At 38.3% G+C, this 19278-nt stretch overlaps 1 protein-coding gene across 1 annotated transcript in view; it reads left to right on the plus strand.

Moving 5' to 3' along the window:
- The first annotated feature begins 11194 nt into the window (after positions 1–11194).
- Positions 11195–19278, plus strand: part of fah (fumarylacetoacetate hydrolase (fumarylacetoacetase)) — a 12424-nt gene continuing 4340 nt past the window's right edge. Inside the window, exons 1-8 of the mRNA XM_059355668.1 lie at positions 11195–11353; positions 11576–11686; positions 13057–13178; positions 14037–14086; positions 14634–14724; positions 16472–16569; positions 18566–18618; positions 18807–18906. Of these exons, the coding sequence (XP_059211651.1) occupies positions 11273–11353; positions 11576–11686; positions 13057–13178; positions 14037–14086; positions 14634–14724; positions 16472–16569; positions 18566–18618; positions 18807–18906 (706 nt within the window). The 5' untranslated portion in view covers positions 11195–11272. The remainder of the gene's footprint in view (positions 11354–11575; positions 11687–13056; positions 13179–14036; positions 14087–14633; positions 14725–16471; positions 16570–18565; positions 18619–18806; positions 18907–19278) is intronic.

A 19278-nucleotide genomic window follows, 5' to 3' on the forward strand; every position in this document is an offset into this window, starting at 1 on the left:
AGTTGAACTGGCACAACTGCCCCCGTCCCTTACATTTAGAATGAAGCTATCTTGACTCACTCTACTCTTCTTTTCTGTGCTTCAACCCGGCTGCAGCTCTGACGCCCACCATTATGATTGGTATTTTGTTTATCAGAACTCCCACTACTGCTTTGATTGGCTTGTGCTTTTTTATTTCTTCCAGTAAATGTACTAATGCTATAGAGTGTTGCAGGAATGAGTCCTAACAGCCAGAAAAGTTGAGTTAGCATGTTTGCACTGCCAGTTTCCTCATCTCAAAGTTTGGGAGTTATTTGAATTACATGTAATAATGAATTAATAATTTATGCAAAAATCCCAAATCCAATGTAAAAACAGCTTTTTATTGAGCGAAAAGTATGCAACACTATCTTTGTGTCAGTCAAATCAATGGCTATGCATCCCATTATCCAAGTACCATAACTTTTTTTTCAAATTCTAAAATAATTCTACCATTTTCCATGACTCCAATTAAGCAAGTGGAGCAAACCAAAAGTTGCTTACTTGCAATCTTAGCTTACATCAGCTAGCGAACTTTAGCTAATGTAAGTCAAACTTTGTTAGAGCCGATCATGCTCTGTTGCATACATACCATATCAACCTCACCAGCTCCATCCCACCAAGATAGAGCTCTCTCCAACCACCCATCTATTTCCTCCTCTACTCATAAGGGCCAAAAATGGCGGTCACGACTGCAGGAGTGTGGTATATTTTCTGTTACTTTTAATCATAAAGTCCTCTGCTTTACTGAGGCGGCTGTGGCTCAGTTGGTAGAGCGGGTCGTCTGATCGGAGGGTCGGTGGTTCGATCCCCTACCATGGCATTTCTCCCGATGCTGCGTTCATCGGTGTGTAAATGAATTCCCAATGGTGGCAGGTGGCACCGTTTAGGGTAGCCTCTGCCACCAGTATGAATGTGTGTGTGTGAACGGGTGAATGAGCGCTTTGAGTGGTCGAAAAGTGCTATATAAGAGCAGGTCCATTTACCATTTAAAGGGCCTCAGTGTGACCTCATGATCATGTAACAGCTTGTTTAAACCAGAAATAACGTACTGTAACAGTTAACGGATCTGGGATTTGTCAGACATTAGAGGTGTTTGGGGGCAGAATATGAACAGTATAAGTTGTATCCTTTAAAGGTTAAAATAAGACTTAGCAGCGTGTGCTTTCATGAAAAACCTCCTCCATACGTTGGGTGTGGGATGTTATAATTGAATTGTTAAATGCCCTGACACAGACAGAAAGAGGGCTTCATTGGACTTGGGGACACCTTTTTTCAGCAGCCTTAAAAATTGACAAGTGTTCTCCTCCGCTGTACCTAGGCAGTGTATTCTGATGTCTGATAATAAAGAAAACTAAAAGGAACTTCCATGTTATCTTTGATTCATTTTCTTACTCAAGAGGGGTAGTAATTCCACTCCAAGAGCCGACTCAAGCCCTCTAACATATTGTGTCCTGATGCACCATTCTGGCTGTTGTGTCCCAACTGGTTTCAAACCAACTGGATGCTGTACACGTGTGTGCATCAACATCAGCAGCTGTGGTCTGCCTTTGTCAGCAGATTCGTCAGATTTTCATTGTTGTATTGATAGCCTCAGTTTGTCCCTTGTGAGATGTCCCTTGTGTCACATCCTTACATTCTTTCAATTCCCCAGTCCTAGATTAACAGGGAGAATTTCTCAAGGGCATGTTTAACTCTCCCTGGTCTCATGTTCCTTCATTATTAGTTGTAATACCAAATAGTAGAATGAGTGTACAACATTCATTCATATCATTTAAGTGAACACTACTTCATGGCCACATGAAAGAAAAAATAAATGTATGTAGTTTTGCAAGATCGGTTAGAGCTGGATTCAAACTTACTGCAGCGATATTAAACAGCTCACGAACCGCATTAATCATTAGCTACTTGAGCTCCTTGGTGTTCTCTGCCGCCAGCTATGTATTGAGTAAGAGGCTCACATCAGATTCCAGATAACATTTTGTTTTGGACTGACCTAAACAAACTCTCTTGATCAAGGCCACTGTCATATTTATGACCACATTAGCCCCATATGAAACACATTGTAACAAATACATTTAATCAGTGATCTAACTCCGACAATACTGTCAGCACTACCTCTCTCGCCTTGGGAGTAGCTTATGAAAACTGGAAGATGTTTTGTTTTGCAAATATACAATGTTCAGTCTGTCAGGCCGGGCTCAAGTCAGGACTCAGATGCAGAGCAGGTAAACTTAAAAGTTCCTTTATTAAAAGAATGCAGCAGGTTAAGTCCTCACAGAGTGAAAGAAAAGGGTAATGAAACACCTGACTCTGAGTAAAAAAGCTAAACAAAGAAAAGTCGCTCCAAAGGAGGAAAAACACAGAATCTATCTACACTAAAAACTATATAATTAAATCCTAATCTAAGATAAGGGGGGAAAACTAACTAAACTCTTGAGGGGGAAAACTATTAAATAATAACACCTACAAACTAAAACCGCTCCAAAAAGGAGGAACAAAACCTGATAGGAAAAATAAAAGATTCTACTAAAACTCTATGAAAAACTGGATAAAGATTAAAGGGGAAAAAATAATAAAGAACACAAAATCACTCCAAAAGGAGGAAAAACAAAATGGCTGACTCAAAAGCTATGAAACTAAGAACTGCGCTTAACTAATAAATTACAAAGAAAAATCACTCTTGCGAGGAATCCAAAAGGGCGAAAATCAAGACAAGCTGTGGCAAGAAGGAGATAAGTGGTTGGTATGGTGACGGGGTCAAACACACTGGACCAAGACAAAAACACTTGGAACACATGGAGGGAAGGGAGCACCAGGTGAACACAGACTATTGGAACACATGGAGGGAAGGGAGCACCAGGTGAACACAATCGGTGATTAGGGGAGATAATCAGAGAGAATTACTATTTCAAAATAAAACAGGAAATAACAAGACCAGAACATAAAATAAAACACCAACCGCGGTGTGACACAGTCTTTTTTTAAAGTTATGTTCGAGCAATAAGTCATAATCAGATGAGGCAATTAAGTAGCTAATAGTGCTGTTGAAAGTTAGCAATCGAACAGTGAATCAAACAGTAGCAACAGGTAGGAATAAAGCAGTGATTATCCCTCAGAAAGTCAAGGATATTTTGAATTTCAAACATTTACCCTTACATTAAAAAAAAACAGTGCTATGTCGTCAAACGAAGGGCAGAAAGTTACCTGGAACCATGTCTGTTACGTTATGTAAATTAAGTGAACAAAACACAAGGTAACCGGTTGTTTCGCATCAATCCAAAAATAAATGTGACCTGGATGATGATGTAGGCGACTTAATGAAAATATTAGAGATCAAGAAGTAGATATGAAATTCGACTTGGAAATCACCAGTAATACGTTTATGAACATTTGACGAATCTGCTGACAGAGACAATCCCCAGGGCTGATATTGATCCGCACATACATACATATGGCAACCAGTTCTTTTGAAAACCAGTTGGGAATCAACATGATAATCCACCACAGCACGCTCACCTCCTTGCATCGGCTTTCTCCACTTTTTACGATCCAAGCTGACATCAGAGACTAAGCCATGCCTCATCTCCAATGCACTTTTCATCCACAGCGACAATAATCCAGCTTGTTCCAACCCTGCTCCACTAAACTTCAGCCACAAAAAAACAATGCACTTCCCGAACTTTCAGCATTTCCGCTTGTGCCTAAAAAGCCGCATTCTTTTTAACTGCCATTGCTGGTTGCAAAACAAGTCAATTTCTAAATCAATAGAAATATGACCCTACATCTCACTTAACCCTCTGGAGTCTCCAAAAGCTCCAAATCCAGACTTCTTGATGACATCCAGAATAGAAAACAAAGCAGCGTGCAGCCCTACTGTAAATTTACCTCTAAAGTTCTGGCTGTAAACTCCATGAGGCCAGTTTCAGTTTGATAATGATATACCAAGTAAAACTGGAGACAAGCTCAAATATATTTAGTATAAAATCATAGAACTGGATGTAACCCTCGTATATGTTATATTTGACACCTTTATTCACATTTGCAACATTTTAAAAATCTTTATTGAGCATGATAGTGTTTTGAAAGTTAAAAAAAAAGATTCAAAATCACATTTTATGTCGGACTAAAGGACTAAAAAAAGACACAAAATGACTTAAAAAAGACACAAAATGATACAAAATTACAAAAAAAATACACAAAATAACTAAAAAAGACACAACTAAAGACACAAAATGACCAAAAAAGACAAAATGACCAAAAAAAGACACAAAAAAGAATTTAAAAAGACATAAAATGACCAAAAAAAGTCACAAAATGACTAAAAAAGACACAACAAAAGACACAAAATGACAAAAAAAAACACAAAATTACTATAAAAAAAAGACGCAAAATGACCTAAAAAAGACACAAAATAACTAAAAAAGACACAACAAAAGACACAAAATGACCAATAAAAGACACAAAAAGACACAAAATGACCAAAAAAGATACAAAAAGACTAAGAATGGCCAAAAAGACACAAAATAATTAAAAAAGACACAACAAAAGACACAAAATGACCAAAAAAGACACAAAAAGACACAAAATTACTATAAAAAAAGACACAAAATGACCAAAAAAAGACACAAAATAACTAAAAAAGACACAACAGAAGACACAAAATGACCAATAAAAGACACAAAATGACCAAAAAAGACACAAAAAGACTAAAAATGGCCAAAAAGACACAAAATAACTAAAAAAGACACAACAAAAGACACAAAATGACCACAAAAAAAAAGACACAAAATGACTAAAAAATACACAAAATGACCATTGTTCGGCTAAACACACAAGATGCAAATAAAATAGAGACCCACTAGAATAAAAACCAGAGTTGGATGACAGGATCACACACAATCACAAGATCACATTTATGTTGGTTGTTCTTTGTTTCTTTTTGGTTCGAAATGTTGATCCAGTAAGTCAGAATAAAAAATCTATTATTATTAGGTCATATAGGTGGGATTGTGAAGGGAAAAAAAGACCAAACATTTTTAAGTGGTGTATACAGGCAGGATGAAAAGGATTCAAAAATAGACAAATAGTCCAAAACTCCATAGAGTTAACTATAGCAATATAGACCTCTCCAATACAACATGATCATCACTTTGTACATTTAGGTCTCATTTTGAGTAAAATGGACAATAATACAGGGTATGCTTAGGGCATAGCTACCTTATGATGACAGGTTACTAATAGTGTCTTCAGTGTTCGATCAGACTAAAGACACCGTAAGGAATCAGTTGTTCATTTAGAATAATGATCACCCGTTGCTAACCAAGCTGATGTAGCCGTTGACACAGCATCATAATATGATGTCAATGTGGCTTGCAAGAGCAAGTCTCTGTGTTTCCAAAGTGGACCAAAATTGTGCACCACACCAAAAGCATAAAGCAAATTTGTTTTAATGTTTACAATTTTAAAGGCATTTTAAGGGCTTCTGTGAGTGCAACCACTTCAGCAGCTTGTGCTGAGTAATGTGCAGGTAATTAAACACTGAACTTTTTTTTTTTTGGAGTAACAACAGCAAAGCCCACCAACCCTTTACCAGTGTCAGGAGAGCTGTTCCATCTCTGCATTTCACAGGGAGATCAGGTCTGAGTGTGCACATATGACTAATAAAAGCAACACAATCTGCAGGGCTAGGAGAAGAGTAACAGGGTTAACCTTTTAACTGTAATGTTGCCATATCCAGAAGCGTGTATGACACATCATGTGTGCTTCTTTGGTACCACCTTGTGGCAGTTTGTTGTAAAATGCTGATAACTGTAAAGTGTTGTATAGTGGTCAGTGTAGATCACGTGACTCATAGGTTAGAGACATGCAGACACCAACAGCTCTGTCAAAGCCGACTCACCGGTGTCATTAGTCATTCGCCACATTAGTGGAGCTACACTGCCCTACAAAGTCTAAATGCAGTAACTACATTTTTGACGAAATTGGGTTCTAACTAAAAATGAACTCCTTAATGTCTGTTTTATCTTGTGACATAGTTTAAGATGTCTATTTTGCTTTGTTTTAAAGAAATAATTATTGCAGTAACTACAAAATCCAACACAAAAGCTGTCTGCTTTGACTGTGATGCAGTGTAGCCTTGTGTTTCTTCATTGTGTTGAATAGTGAAGACAAGGTTAATAGAAATTATAAGTTTATTTGAAAGGGAGATTATTATCTAGATAGTGATTAATTAAAAAAGTGAAATACAATTATATTAAGTACATTAAGACTAAATATAACATTACTTTATAATATTAAGTCTAAAATATACAAATCTTTGAATAGAGTTGTTAAACACTTTTAAATACACTTACACAAATTAATTTGAGAATGTTTATTCACTCAAAGCTAAATATAAAATCTGAAAGAAGACAACAACATTGTAGTTACTGTTTATCATTACTATAAGAACCTTTTACAGCAAGTAAGTGCAGTAACATTTTTGGGGCCAAAGTCAAATAAATTGTAGCATAAATATTATATAATCAAAACATGTAGAAATAAGTGTCATATCACTTACCTACCTATAACCCATTTGGCTGGCCAGTTAAAAAACATTTCAAAACGTTAAAGCAGTTTTTCTCAGTTTTACCCTTTGCATCGTTACTGCAGTAAGACTTTGTAGGGCTGTATAAAGGAGGAAAGGACCGTCGTGCTTCATGTTTTTGCCACCATGAGTGGCCTCTCTCTCTTACTCTCTCAGAGATTGTGAAAGTTTGTACGATTTCAAACATTTTTATAATGTTTTTCTTGCACTGGGTGTTGGTTGGCTTGAAGAAGTTGACTTGCAGGTGTTATGTCGAGTTGTGCCTGCCCGCCGAGATCTGCATGCACCTACAAACTACAGACGTTTTATTAGATTCCTAGTACCAGTTCATACATTTAATACTTACCTGGTCTGAGAAAGAAACAGATGCAGATCTCGGCAGGTAGCTAATAAAATATAGCCCCACCTCTACATATTGCATCCACATTGTAACTTTATTCCAGCACATATATTAAGCCATTTTTGGTTGATAATGTGAGTTACATACATAGGCTATAATAACAAGGTAAATTTAAATTAGGGGGATGCTTTAGGCTGCTGATCACTTTAGCATTAACCTCTTAACACTCAGTAAGGACGCTTCAAGTAAAAACTGGGATAGGAATCAAATAAAAGATTGGTGAGTCTAAACTTTCATAAACTATAGACAGCATATCATATATCACCACTGACAAAGCCCACAGAGAGAATTATATGGTTTTTAATTCAGACTTGGACTCTAGGTCAGAGGGTGACGTCACCCGTTGGTTTGTGGCCCGTTGGAAGCATCGAGTTCATCGTTACACTCATCACCATCTTGCGTTGCCATCTTGTTTCCGATACAGGAAGCAGACCATATCGGGAACAGACTTTCTGAGTATGCTCCTTGTTAGAACCGGGGGCTCTTAAAGCCTCCCCCGCTCACCCAGGTTCTTTTTTCTAAACTTGGTCTTACAAAACACTCAAATGAATAAAGTTGACCATTTATTGAAAGAATAATAGCCAAATGCAATGCTCAGCGCTGGACTCTGCAATGCGATCTTGATGGTACCACAAGACAGAGTGATTACAAATTTCCTTAATTTTACATTCCTCTTCTTGGGTTTGGCTAACCCCGTCAATTGGGTGGGCTTTTAACACAATTGGTCAATTTTTGTGTGATGTTTTTCGGTTGCCACCCTTAATCGTGCATCTGGGGATTTGACATCTCCTTGACCTTTCAAAATCTACGTGTGAGTGTGTGTGTTGTTTGCTGAGGCTTTCGCATCCTGTCTCCCCTCCCTAGTCTGCATCTTGTCTCCCTTTCCTCCTCTTCTCGCCGCTGCCAAGGCCTGAGCCGAACTCCTCCCTACAATTTCCTGTCTGACACTGTCCTGATTTGAAGCAGGCGGCAATCTGCGTGCCTGAGCATGGAGGCCAACCAGGAAGTGCCTTAAGCCTGCAACTGACCGAAATTCCAGTAGGGGGTGCTAAGTTTGGCTGCAAAAAAAATATGCCCATTCATTTCAGTGCAAAATTTGAAAACTTCTCACTTGATTTATTACCTCAGAAATTTTTTTTCAGGACAACATTATGGTCTCAATCGCTAGTAAAAAATCATCTTCAAGACAATTTGATGTCAATAGTTCTAATAATGGCCCCATTTAGAAGAAAATAGAAGATAAAGAATCGTATGATTTGGGGCGTGGCTACAAGGCGAGCCGTCACCAGGAGAGAAGCAGAGCAATGCGTATCCACGGCAACGTGTCAATAAAGTTATATATAACGTTATATAGATATAAAAGAGGACGTTTACCGATTTGGTCTCATAACTTTGACCACTGTATTTTCACTTAATGACTTAATGAATGATGTTTATTTGAACGTTTTGTTCAGTAAAATGTATTGTTCAGCGTTTGGTTGGACTAACAGACACTCCAAGGAGTCGCTGCTCAGTTTTCTGAGGTAAGAAAGATACATTTTGTTTTTGTTTTTTTGCTAGGCAAAACTAACATCCCAGTTAATGCTCCAGTTAATGCTAACATGAATTAGCAGCGGCTTCTCTCAGTCGGGTTGCCGGTGTAGAGAGGCTGTAGTCAGTGTCGTCAGATCCCTCGCGCTCTGCCACAGTCCAATTATGGTCTGTTCTTAAGAACAAATTTGTTCTTAAGTCCTACTTACGAAGACTTTATGAAGATTGTGGCATTCATGAATTTTTTTCTTACCCAGGATTTTTCTTAAGAACAAATCCTACGAACATCCAACGAAATCATGCCGTCCATTAGTGATACCACCCTATTTATAGGTGGCATTTCTCCATCCACGGCCTACAAAATAACGGCATATATATTGCTGCTGCCCGAGGGCTCTGTCTGTTCTGGTTCTGTTGCAAGTTGGCTCTGCAGGACTTCATCTGTGATAAAACAACATTTTTATATGTAAGGTATTGTTCCAGAAAATAAATTGTGTGTGTTGTGTAAGGCTGCTAAATTTAATTTTCTTCCTCAGAGTGATCTCCTGCAGCAGAACTTCTAGTTCTGAACTGCTAAAGTTGTTTTTTCTTTTTATCTGTGCTCCAACGGATTTACGCCTTGCTTTAGGCATTCTGTTGCTGTTTCCTCTGTGTGGCGTCTACACACGGCCCTGCACTCCTTTTTATGGGCCCTTTTATGGGCATTAATGGGTGGCTACCTATGCTAATCCTATGTTAATTAGACTCACCTGGCACGCCAGCTCTGTTTACGAGGAGATGGCATTCATCAATTTAAGAACACAGCTGCGAACAATTCAGCGGCTTCTTAGAAATCTTCTTAAGAAGGACTTAAGAAAGAATCTAAGAAGATTCTTAAGAAGATATTGGTGAATGAGGCCCATTGTTTTAGATCAGGGGTCGCCATTGTTGGCCAAAATAAGAGAAAAATTGTCGGAATTGAGCCGCAAACCTTATTTTGAATGAAAATAAAATAGCCTACTAAATCTAAATTAGTCTACCAACATGACTAATTGGTCAAAATTAGCATTTATTAATATGATTTTTGAGTTTGTAATGGAAAGCTAGTCTAGCTAGGGAAACTCAAAACTAGACTTGAAGTTGGCAAAGTGTTTAGGTTAAGCCTTTTTAAGATTTTCCTAAGCAATGATACACATTTTAGTTGACTAATACAGTCATGGAAAAAAATATTAGACCATTGAATAATGAAGAGCTGTTATCTAGCCATTTTCCATGGTTTTTATTGATCATGATTTTGGTTATTATCAAGAAAACATGAAAAATGTCTAGATATTAGCTCTTAAATGAATCTCTTGTGATATATATTTGTTGTGTTACGTCCCAAAATTGAGGTTCGGGAGTAACCATTGATGTTGTATATTAAAAAACAAGGGAAAACCAGGCAAGTTGAGTTATAGAAAAATAGGATTTATTTATATATGGCGAACACAAAACTACTATCCAACGGACAGCGACAATAACCTAAATGCCTTCACACTAAAACACTCTGAGGACACAAACCAAAGATATAAGGACCAACTGGGTTCTCCTTCCCCAGCTTCCAGGCAGCACTCAGGGGTTTCACCTAAAACAGCCAACACTTCTACAACCGGCAAAATCACAGCGCGACAATGGCCCACCAGCCGCGTCTGCTTCAGGATTCAGTCTATTTAACACCTAATTAGCAATAGATCATTGGTGCGGCTGGAAACACAGCAACTGGGAGGAGCAGGAGGCGGATCTATAAAGAAGCAAGAAAACAAAAGAAAAAACAAACACAACACACCTCCAACCGTAACAGTTGTTATCATTATATTTGTCCAAACAAATGTACCAATGTAGTTGTACCAGACATTAAAATGAACAAGAAACTGAAGAAAACAAGGGTGGTCTGATCATTTTTTTCATGACTGTCAAAAAGAAATGCTTTATTGCTGTATATAAGCTTCGCATTTTTACAATTGAAGTATACAAATTGCTTTGGGCCTACACCAATGATAAATGAAAATTAAAATGTACATTTTTTGTTGTCACAGCCACAGAGAGCCACTGCAGATGGCCTGAAGAGCCACATGTGGTTCCGGAGCCACAGGTTGCCTACCCCTGTTTTAGATATCTGAGATGATTCAATGTGCGTTTCAAATCAAGCACTCCTCACTCACAGCAGAAAATTTAAAAAAAACACACACAAAAGACATGTAGGCTTACGTATTATGGAGGAAAGATTTTGACAAGTTTTTAATACATGTATAGGTTGATTAAGCTCAATTAAATGCATTCACAGATCACATTTATGTTTATTTCTTTTGGCATTATTTTATTACTTTACCTAAACATTCAACTTTAAACCCTGCTTATTTACTTTACAAAAAAAAGTCAAAATACTTCTTTGTGTTTGGTATTGATTCATATTATTGCCAGACTTCTTCTAACCTTTATATTAGAATTTCTTGAATTATGTTTTCTCTCATTAACCTGCTGTAAGAATAAACATTTTGGCCTATTTCCTTGACTGCAATTTTGCTTAGTCATTTACCAGGCTGGTTTGCATTAGCTTTCAGAGGTCTGGTTTAGGGTGGATACTGTAGGCAGCATGCTATTGGTCCTAGAGTAGGAGGCGGGCATCTCCAAGTTAAACATCTGGAAGTGCTTACTGCTGTTGCTCAGTCTCACAGAAACACAGTAAGGCTGCGTGAAATAACCCTTCCAAAGAGAAGATGTCTTTCATAAAAGTAGATCCATTGTCTGATTTCTCCTTCCACAACCTCCCTTACGGAATATTCTCCACACCTGAAAATGTAAGTGCAATATGTTTATTTCAACCGGGTTTACAAGATAGACAAGGAAAAGATGATTTCTAGTCACGATCATATATAAAAATGACAAGTACCTGCTAGTGTTAAAGAGACAACTGCTACTTTATGGTTCAGACTTGAGAGAACACATGTTGAACCACTTGATAGATGCAGGGTAATGGGATTGTGGATCATCTGCACTTATAAAGCTTCTTCTCCCCCCAGACCAAACGTCGCATTGGTGTTGCCATTGGAGACCAGATCCTGGACCTCAGTGTGATAAAGTCTTTGTTTCGAGGACCTGTGACTTCCAGACATCAGGATGTCTTTGATCAAGTGAGTTTAATTATTTATCAGAGAAGAGGCGCCATAAGTCAGTTTAGTTTTTACCTGACATTAATCAGATGTGCCCTTTAACCCTCTGAAGCCCACTATCCTGCTAGGATGAAACCTGTTTTTCTCGCCAAAAATACAGAAGAAGAAACTGTAAAGACAGGCATTATCTTCAAAATTTGGTTACAAAAGTCTCCGTTAGAAAAAGTAACCAAAAACAAATAACCTGTTAAAAAAACATTAATGAACATGACGAATGGTCATGGACAAATATTCACTGAAAATCAGGCAGGTTGCAAGTAGTGGTTGTAAAAATGCGAATAGTTCAATATCTATAACATGTGGAGACCCACACTTGTACACGTGGACACAAATAAAGTATATAAATTACATTTTATTCCAATAAAAAAAAAAGTATCTACTAGTAACTTGAGCTAAAAAAACGGAGAAAAAAACAGAATTCCTGAGATTAAAGTTGAAAAGAAGTAAAACTTTCACGTTTACAAGAAAAAAATTCAAAAATAAATAGTGAATATTGAATACTCTGAGATTATAATGTTATCAATTTGTAATTGAAAGAAAGTGGTAAATTTACAACAGAAATGTATCTCTTCAATTTGCAGGGTTTGATCTACACCACACCACTTACACTGCCACTTGCTGTGTAGGTGATGTGGGGTTTTTGGTGGGTTTTTTTTTTTTTTTGCAAAAGCATCTCTTTAACGGCTAGCAGCAGATATCTGTTCTGCAGTTGCACACTGTCAAGCCACAACCTGCATTTACATTTGATACAATCAACATCGGACTGTTGTAAAATAAACACAGACTGCAAATCAACAGTTGGATTACATTACATTACATTACAAATAGTGTACAAAATACCAAAAAAAACCCCACTTAAAACTTCTGACTTTATTCTCAGAATTTTGACTTCTGTCAAAAATTCTGAGAATACAGTCAGAACTCAAATACTTTCTCAAATACTTTTTTTTTCTTCCATAGTTTCTTGCTTTTGCGTTTATTATGTAAAGTGTCTGAGTTACATTTAAAGCAACGAAAAAAAATTATTATTATTATTGTTACTATAATAATAATAATAATAATAATAATAATTATTATTATTATTATTATTATTATTATTATAGTAATGCTTCCTTTCTGATCCTTCCCTGTTCCTAAGTGTGCCAGATGTTCGACAGGAGAGTGATAAAAGAGATTTCAAACAATAAAACCTGAAAATGGGGTGACATTAAGTCTTGTTGTCCCCACTAGGAGGAAGTGTTGCTGTTACATGTACAGGATGGTTATAGGAAGGTTATAGAATGGGCTGCTTTGTGTATGATATTTTAATTGTAGTGTGTATCTCCCACTAGCCCACACTGAATGCTTTCATGGCTCTTGGTTATGAGGCCTGGAGGGAGGCCAGGAGGACCTTGCAGGAGTTGCTGTCAGCCAATGAGAGCACGCTGAGAGATGATGTCAGCCTTCGAAGCAGGTCAGTTTGTGTCATCTCAAGTTGCGGAAGTCTACTTAGTACACAGGCTTGCATAGTCTTTATCTGGTAATTGGTTTGTATATTTATGTTATGTCATTTTATGTTACAAAGTTTGTGTTTAGTAGGGTGCTGGAGGCCAGGGTGATGCTATTGAGACTAATGAAATCTCTCTGTAATCTATGGTGGAGGTATTCAAGGCCCAGCACAATAACTACAGTTTTGTCTATATTTTATATCAAGAAATTGTGGATCATATGTGCTGATGTGCTGCAAACTCTGGTTTTTGGAGTTTCAAAGATGGTACTTCTACTCTGAGCGGTACCAGAGATGCAGATCCTGTCATTGCGTTTGGCTAGAGCAGCTGTCTGCTGCTTTTGACACAGTTATCCACCAAATTCTCACCTACACTCACTGAGCTTGGTGTCTCAGGATCATAGACTGTATATAAATAATGGACGTAGTCTCCGTGACGTCACCCACTGGTTTGTGGCCCGTTGGAAGCCTCGAGTTCAGCGTTACACTCGTCACCATCTTGCGTCGCCATCTTGTTTCCAATACGGGGAGCAAACCATATCTGGACTGTGGAGGAGGAGAGGGATCTGATCACTGACTACAGCCTCTCTAACTAACTTGCATTGTAGCGAAATTCGCGTCAGTTTCACAGAAATTTGAGTGATTCCGTGGCTATTCCACGGATTTTGAGTTAAGCAAATCCGTGGCTATTTCACGGATTCCTGTGAGACCATGTAGTGTATTGTGCACCCAGACTTTTATTTAATAAGGCTTCTAGATGGCTTCTATTTCTTGAAATAGCTCATTTCATCAGAGATGTTTGTCTTTTTGTCCTTGTCTTTGCAGAGCATTTGTCCATCAGAGTACAGCCACCATGCACCTTCCTGCAGAGATTGGTAAGACTCTCCTAAGAGTTAAAATCCTGTTATCAACGTTATTTATTTAATCATTGGCTGGTTCTTCAGCAGGCCACAGGGTTGCATCCAATCCAGAGACGTGCCCTCCCCCTTGACCTCATCTCCAAACCTGATGCCCCATCATGTATGAATGATGCATTTGTCATTGCAGTTTTCCATTGGAATGATTTGATGATCACCTGAGAAATAAAAAAAACTGATTGTTTAATGTGGGTCAGGGGCACTTCCCTTTAGTTTTTAAAAGTCACACTTTATCCCTCTTCACTTTTTCACTTCACAGTTTGACATTATGATGTAACTGTCTAAAGTTATTCTGTAGAGAAATAAATATTTATGTGGCTTCAAATTGTTATCATGTGCTCACAAAAAAGTCCCAAAAGCTTTGGGGGTCCTTGAAGGCCTTATCCTTAAGTCCTTCTCCATGGCCCCTCAAATTCCTCCCACCCCCGAGTTTTTACTTTGGCTTTTAAGTTGTGCCTATACACCTACAGGTTCCTAATATGCCCGGTCTTTCTGTTTGTCACAGGTGATTACACTGACTTCTACTCCTCCAGAGATCACGCCGCCAATGTTGGCACCATGTTCCGGGGGAAGGAAAACTGTCTGATGCCAAACTGGTACACTATCAATTAAGTCACTAAATGCTGTTGGTAGAGTTAACAAAAGGCATTAAGAGATTTCCAGTGTTGGGGCAGATATTGACAGATAGCTTGAAACAAATTATTCCAGGTCAGTAGGTAAGAGGGACAGTACAAGGTTTCTCTTGATGTGGGACCATAGACCGAATGACTAATGGACTTAGTCACCGTGACGTCACCCATTGGTTTGTGGACTGCCTGTTGGAAGCATTACACTTGTCTCCATCTTGTTTCCGATATGGGAAGCAGACCAAATCTGGACTGTGGAGGAGCAAGAGGGATCTGATCACTGACTACACGCCTCTGATGATGTATGACCATAATCTGAACTCTGATCAGAAATCCTGAGGTCATCGTCTGATCCGTCAATTGGCTGTATGCTCCTCTACAGCCTCTGTTTTGTAAATGCCTATCTTAACATGCTCAGTGGGCTGCACGGTAGTGGTTAGCACTCTTGCCTTACAGTAAAAGGGTCGCTGGTTCGACTCCGGCCTGCGGCTCTTCTGTGTGGAATTTGCATATTCTCCCTGTGTTCTCCCGGTGGTTCTCACCAATTCCCCAGCTTCCTCCCACAGTCCAAAAACATGCACTTAGGTTTAATTGGTGACTCTAAATTGCCCATAGGAGTGAATGAGAGTGTGATTGTCTGTCTCTATGTGTCAGCCCTGTGATAGTCTGAAGACCTGTCCAGGGTGTACCCCACCCTGGTAGGTAGAGGACCTGTATGACAATGGCAGGCTCAGTGAAGTTGGAAGTGAAAACAGTTTTCCAAGCCACCTGTGTCGTCTTCCTTCCCTTGTGCATTGAAGGATTACACTGACAGTTTATGAGTGCGTCCGCACAAATGTACCTTCTGCACAAACAAGGACTTGAAGGTGGAGTTTTCTGCCTTCCTGGTGCATTCTTGCCCTGGAACTATGCATGCCTCATTTACCATATTACTTTAAACTTCTATTTGAATATGAACATTCAACATTTTGTGTATGAAAGAAAATAAGAAAAAGCATAAATCAAATCAAATCAAAATTACTTCATATATCCCCAAGGGTAAATTCAGTTAGTCTGGTAGAATCTCTGTTAGAATGAGACAGCCTGATGGCTGTAGGAGAGAAGGATCTTTTGAATCTCTCCGTCCTGCAACAGAGAGAGAGGAGCCGTCCACTACTGTTTTTTTGGTCCATAAAGGTTTTGTGTAGCAGATGATCTGGGTATTTCAGGATGGCCTGGAACATGTTGACAGGTCATCTCTCCACCACCTCCTCCAGTGTTAGGAGTATATACTTATAGTAATATATTCCCTTTAAGGGATCTGTGTTGTGCAGGCCTTTGTTCATATCCTATTGGTCCAGCATCTGCTTTCAACAGTATTTTGATGTGTATGACCACTATGCATTGTTTATCAAAGGGTAATTAAAAAAAAACCACATTGCAATTTATTAATTTAATTGCACTAGTAAGTTTTAAATTTTGACTCTAAGCACACATTACTGTGACATTTATATACTTCACTTCCCAGAGGCCACTTTTTCATTATAATGTGCTTGAACTGAATGCCATTCACCTATGCTTTACTCATAACATAAATACAGCTGCAATAATATTATCATTACTATTCAGAGAAAACCATTCCTATTTAATAAACACAATTGTAGACTGACAATGACCTTGACAGAATGGCTCTTGTCCACTGCGGCCACATGCTAACATTCATCATTGTGGTGTGCAGGTTGAGGCTTCCTGTGGGATACCATGGTAGAGCTTCATCAGTGATTGTTTCTGGGACGCCAATCCGTCGCCCCTCAGGCCAGATGAGACCTGACCAAAGTAAGACCCTTACATTCCCCAGTATTGGGCTTAGGGATGTCAGTATTTGTTAATTTTTCCTTTGACAAAACATCCATTAACCGGTAACTAATAGTTAAATGTTGACATTAGAACCACCAAAAGGGTCATTTTAACCCCCCTGCATTTCATATGCATGTAAGTTTGTTTAAAGAAAAGCCCTACATCTCCCAGTTTATGACTTTTCCCTAAACCAGTTTATTAATCATCAAGTAAATCATGAGGGAATATAAGATACAAATGTGTTTATAAAAAGTATGATCATGTATAACTATAACTGCAGGGGTTTCATTTCTACATTTATAACCCTCACAAGAACAGAGGTTTAATGCAAAATTGGTGCCACGTCCAGTTGCTTCGCAACACACATTGTTTACAGTAGACAGAATGTCTTTTGGATTGCCAGACTACATATTCTTACATTACTCTAAAGATTACTGAAAGACAGGATAAACACGAAATGGACAGGAACAAAAGAAATAGAAATGACCAAGAGACACTGGTGAAGCTTCCAGACATGAGTAAAGGAGAATGTGATGGGGAGAGAGATACCCATATATGATATACAAATCAAAAACTACATTTTTACCAGAGATAAAGCTACCTGCTGGGTGTCTAAACGTAACCTTTTAATAGCATTAACAAACGTTTTACAACAGGGGATTGTGAAGTTAGGTCCAACAGCAGTGGTCACAGGTAAACAATGCGCTGCTGTCACATGGAATATGTTGAGAAATAGTATTGAGGAAACCTTTCAAATTAAATAATCTGACTCCAACACAAAATCCTGACCTATTTCTCTGCGCCGATCGTTTGATGGGGAATGATGAGCAGGAGACGTCCCAGTTCTCAGTTTAACTTCATTTTATTACAATACATCAAGAAATGTGCAGTTACAGAGTCTCTGGGTTCAAACTACACATCCCTGACATGACATTAGGCTGGTCAGTTCATGAGGTCTGGACCAGTCTAATTTCCCTGAACCTGTTTTTACTCTGAGGATTTTAACTCTTAGGAGAGTCTTACCAATCTCTGCAGGAAGGTGCATGGTGGCTGTACTCTGATGGACAAATGCTCTGCAAAGACAAGGACAAAAAGACAAACATCTCTGATGAAATGAGCTATTTCAAGAAATAGAAGCCATCTAGAAAAACGGGTTTTACTAAAAAAATGTAGGTAGATCTCTTCCAGAAGTCGCCTCCTCGATCCACTGATTTGTCAGTTTATTTAATACATGGACACGTCATGTTACCAAGCAGAGAAGACAGTTATCTTTCTGCTCAGCACATCATGTCTGTGACCTGACCTGTTAACAAAACTTTCAAAACACAAACTCCTGCCTTGATATGACCTGCAGAGATATTTCTGGAGGCACAGATATTGCAACAAACAATAAAACATAAAATATATCTTTTTGTGATAATAGAATCTTACTCTAAGTAGGAAAGTTTAAGTAGATGGAGTAAATGTATTTAGAGTAAATGTATTTAGAGTAAATTTATTTAGTTTACCAATAGTTTAACAACAATATTAGCACATGAGTATTATAGCACAGCAGCTTGCATGATTAATCTATAAATGCACAGAGAGGTTACACACACAGATAGTGAATTACGTATGCATAGATAGTGACCTACGTCCACAGAGACAGACAACAGAGACAGAATAACAGATTATTCTAACAATATGCAAATCAAAAACTACATTTTTACTAGTGATAAAGCAATGTTAAAAGACGGCGCAAGCCACCTGCTGGGTGCCTAAACGTAACCTTTTAATAGCATTAAGAAACATTTTACAACAGGGAATTATGAAGTTAGGTCCAACAGCAGTGGTCACAGGTAAACAATGTGCTGCTGTCACATGGAATACATTCAAACCCTTTCCTGAGGACAGTTTGAATTTAAGTACCTGTAAAAGTTGAACCTCTGATGAACCACAACTAGTGAAAATTATCTGTCCCTTTCCTTCCTCTTAGCAAAACCTCCAGTGTTTGGCCCGTCGAAGCAGATGGACATTGAGCTGGAGATGGTGATTACAGTGTTTACTTAATCTAATCAGCTGGATGTTTGTAATGTTTGAATAGATGTTGAAATAACACTTTAAAATCTGAGTTTCCTTTCTCTGTTGCCTTTTATCAGTCTGTGTAATTGTCAATGTTGAACAATATCATTATTTCATTCCTTTTTTCTATTAAATCTCTTTTTTACTCTGATTAGGCCTTCTTTGTTGGAGGGGGTAATCAGCTTGGAGAGCCCATTCCCATCAACAAAGCCCATGAACACATTTTTGGCATGGTGCTCATGAATGATTGGAGTGGTAAGAGCCTCTGCACAACACACCACACTAAAAGCATTCTTATGTGTTTGTAGATGGTTTAATGTCAAACCTTGGGATTATGTGATGCTTTCCAGGCAATTATAGAAATCATAGAAGATATAATCATCGTAATAACTGTCTATAGGCCTTAAGACTTGTACTTTGTTCTCTGGGTCAGGAGATGGGACTGAGCATAGTGTTTCTCTATAGTCAGACTATCTGCTTTTTTACATATCTGACCGGGACCTTCAGTATATTTGGAAAATGTTCAGGTTATAAATTAAATTTACAGAAAAGTGAATGCTTCCCCATTAACGACCTGGCTCAGAACATATGCGAGTCCCTGATACCTTTTTTATCTATCCAAACCAG

This window comes from Centropristis striata, chromosome 2 (genome assembly GCF_030273125.1).
Source record: "Centropristis striata isolate RG_2023a ecotype Rhode Island chromosome 2, C.striata_1.0, whole genome shotgun sequence".
Classification (NCBI taxonomy): Eukaryota; Metazoa; Chordata; class Actinopteri; order Perciformes; family Serranidae; genus Centropristis; species Centropristis striata.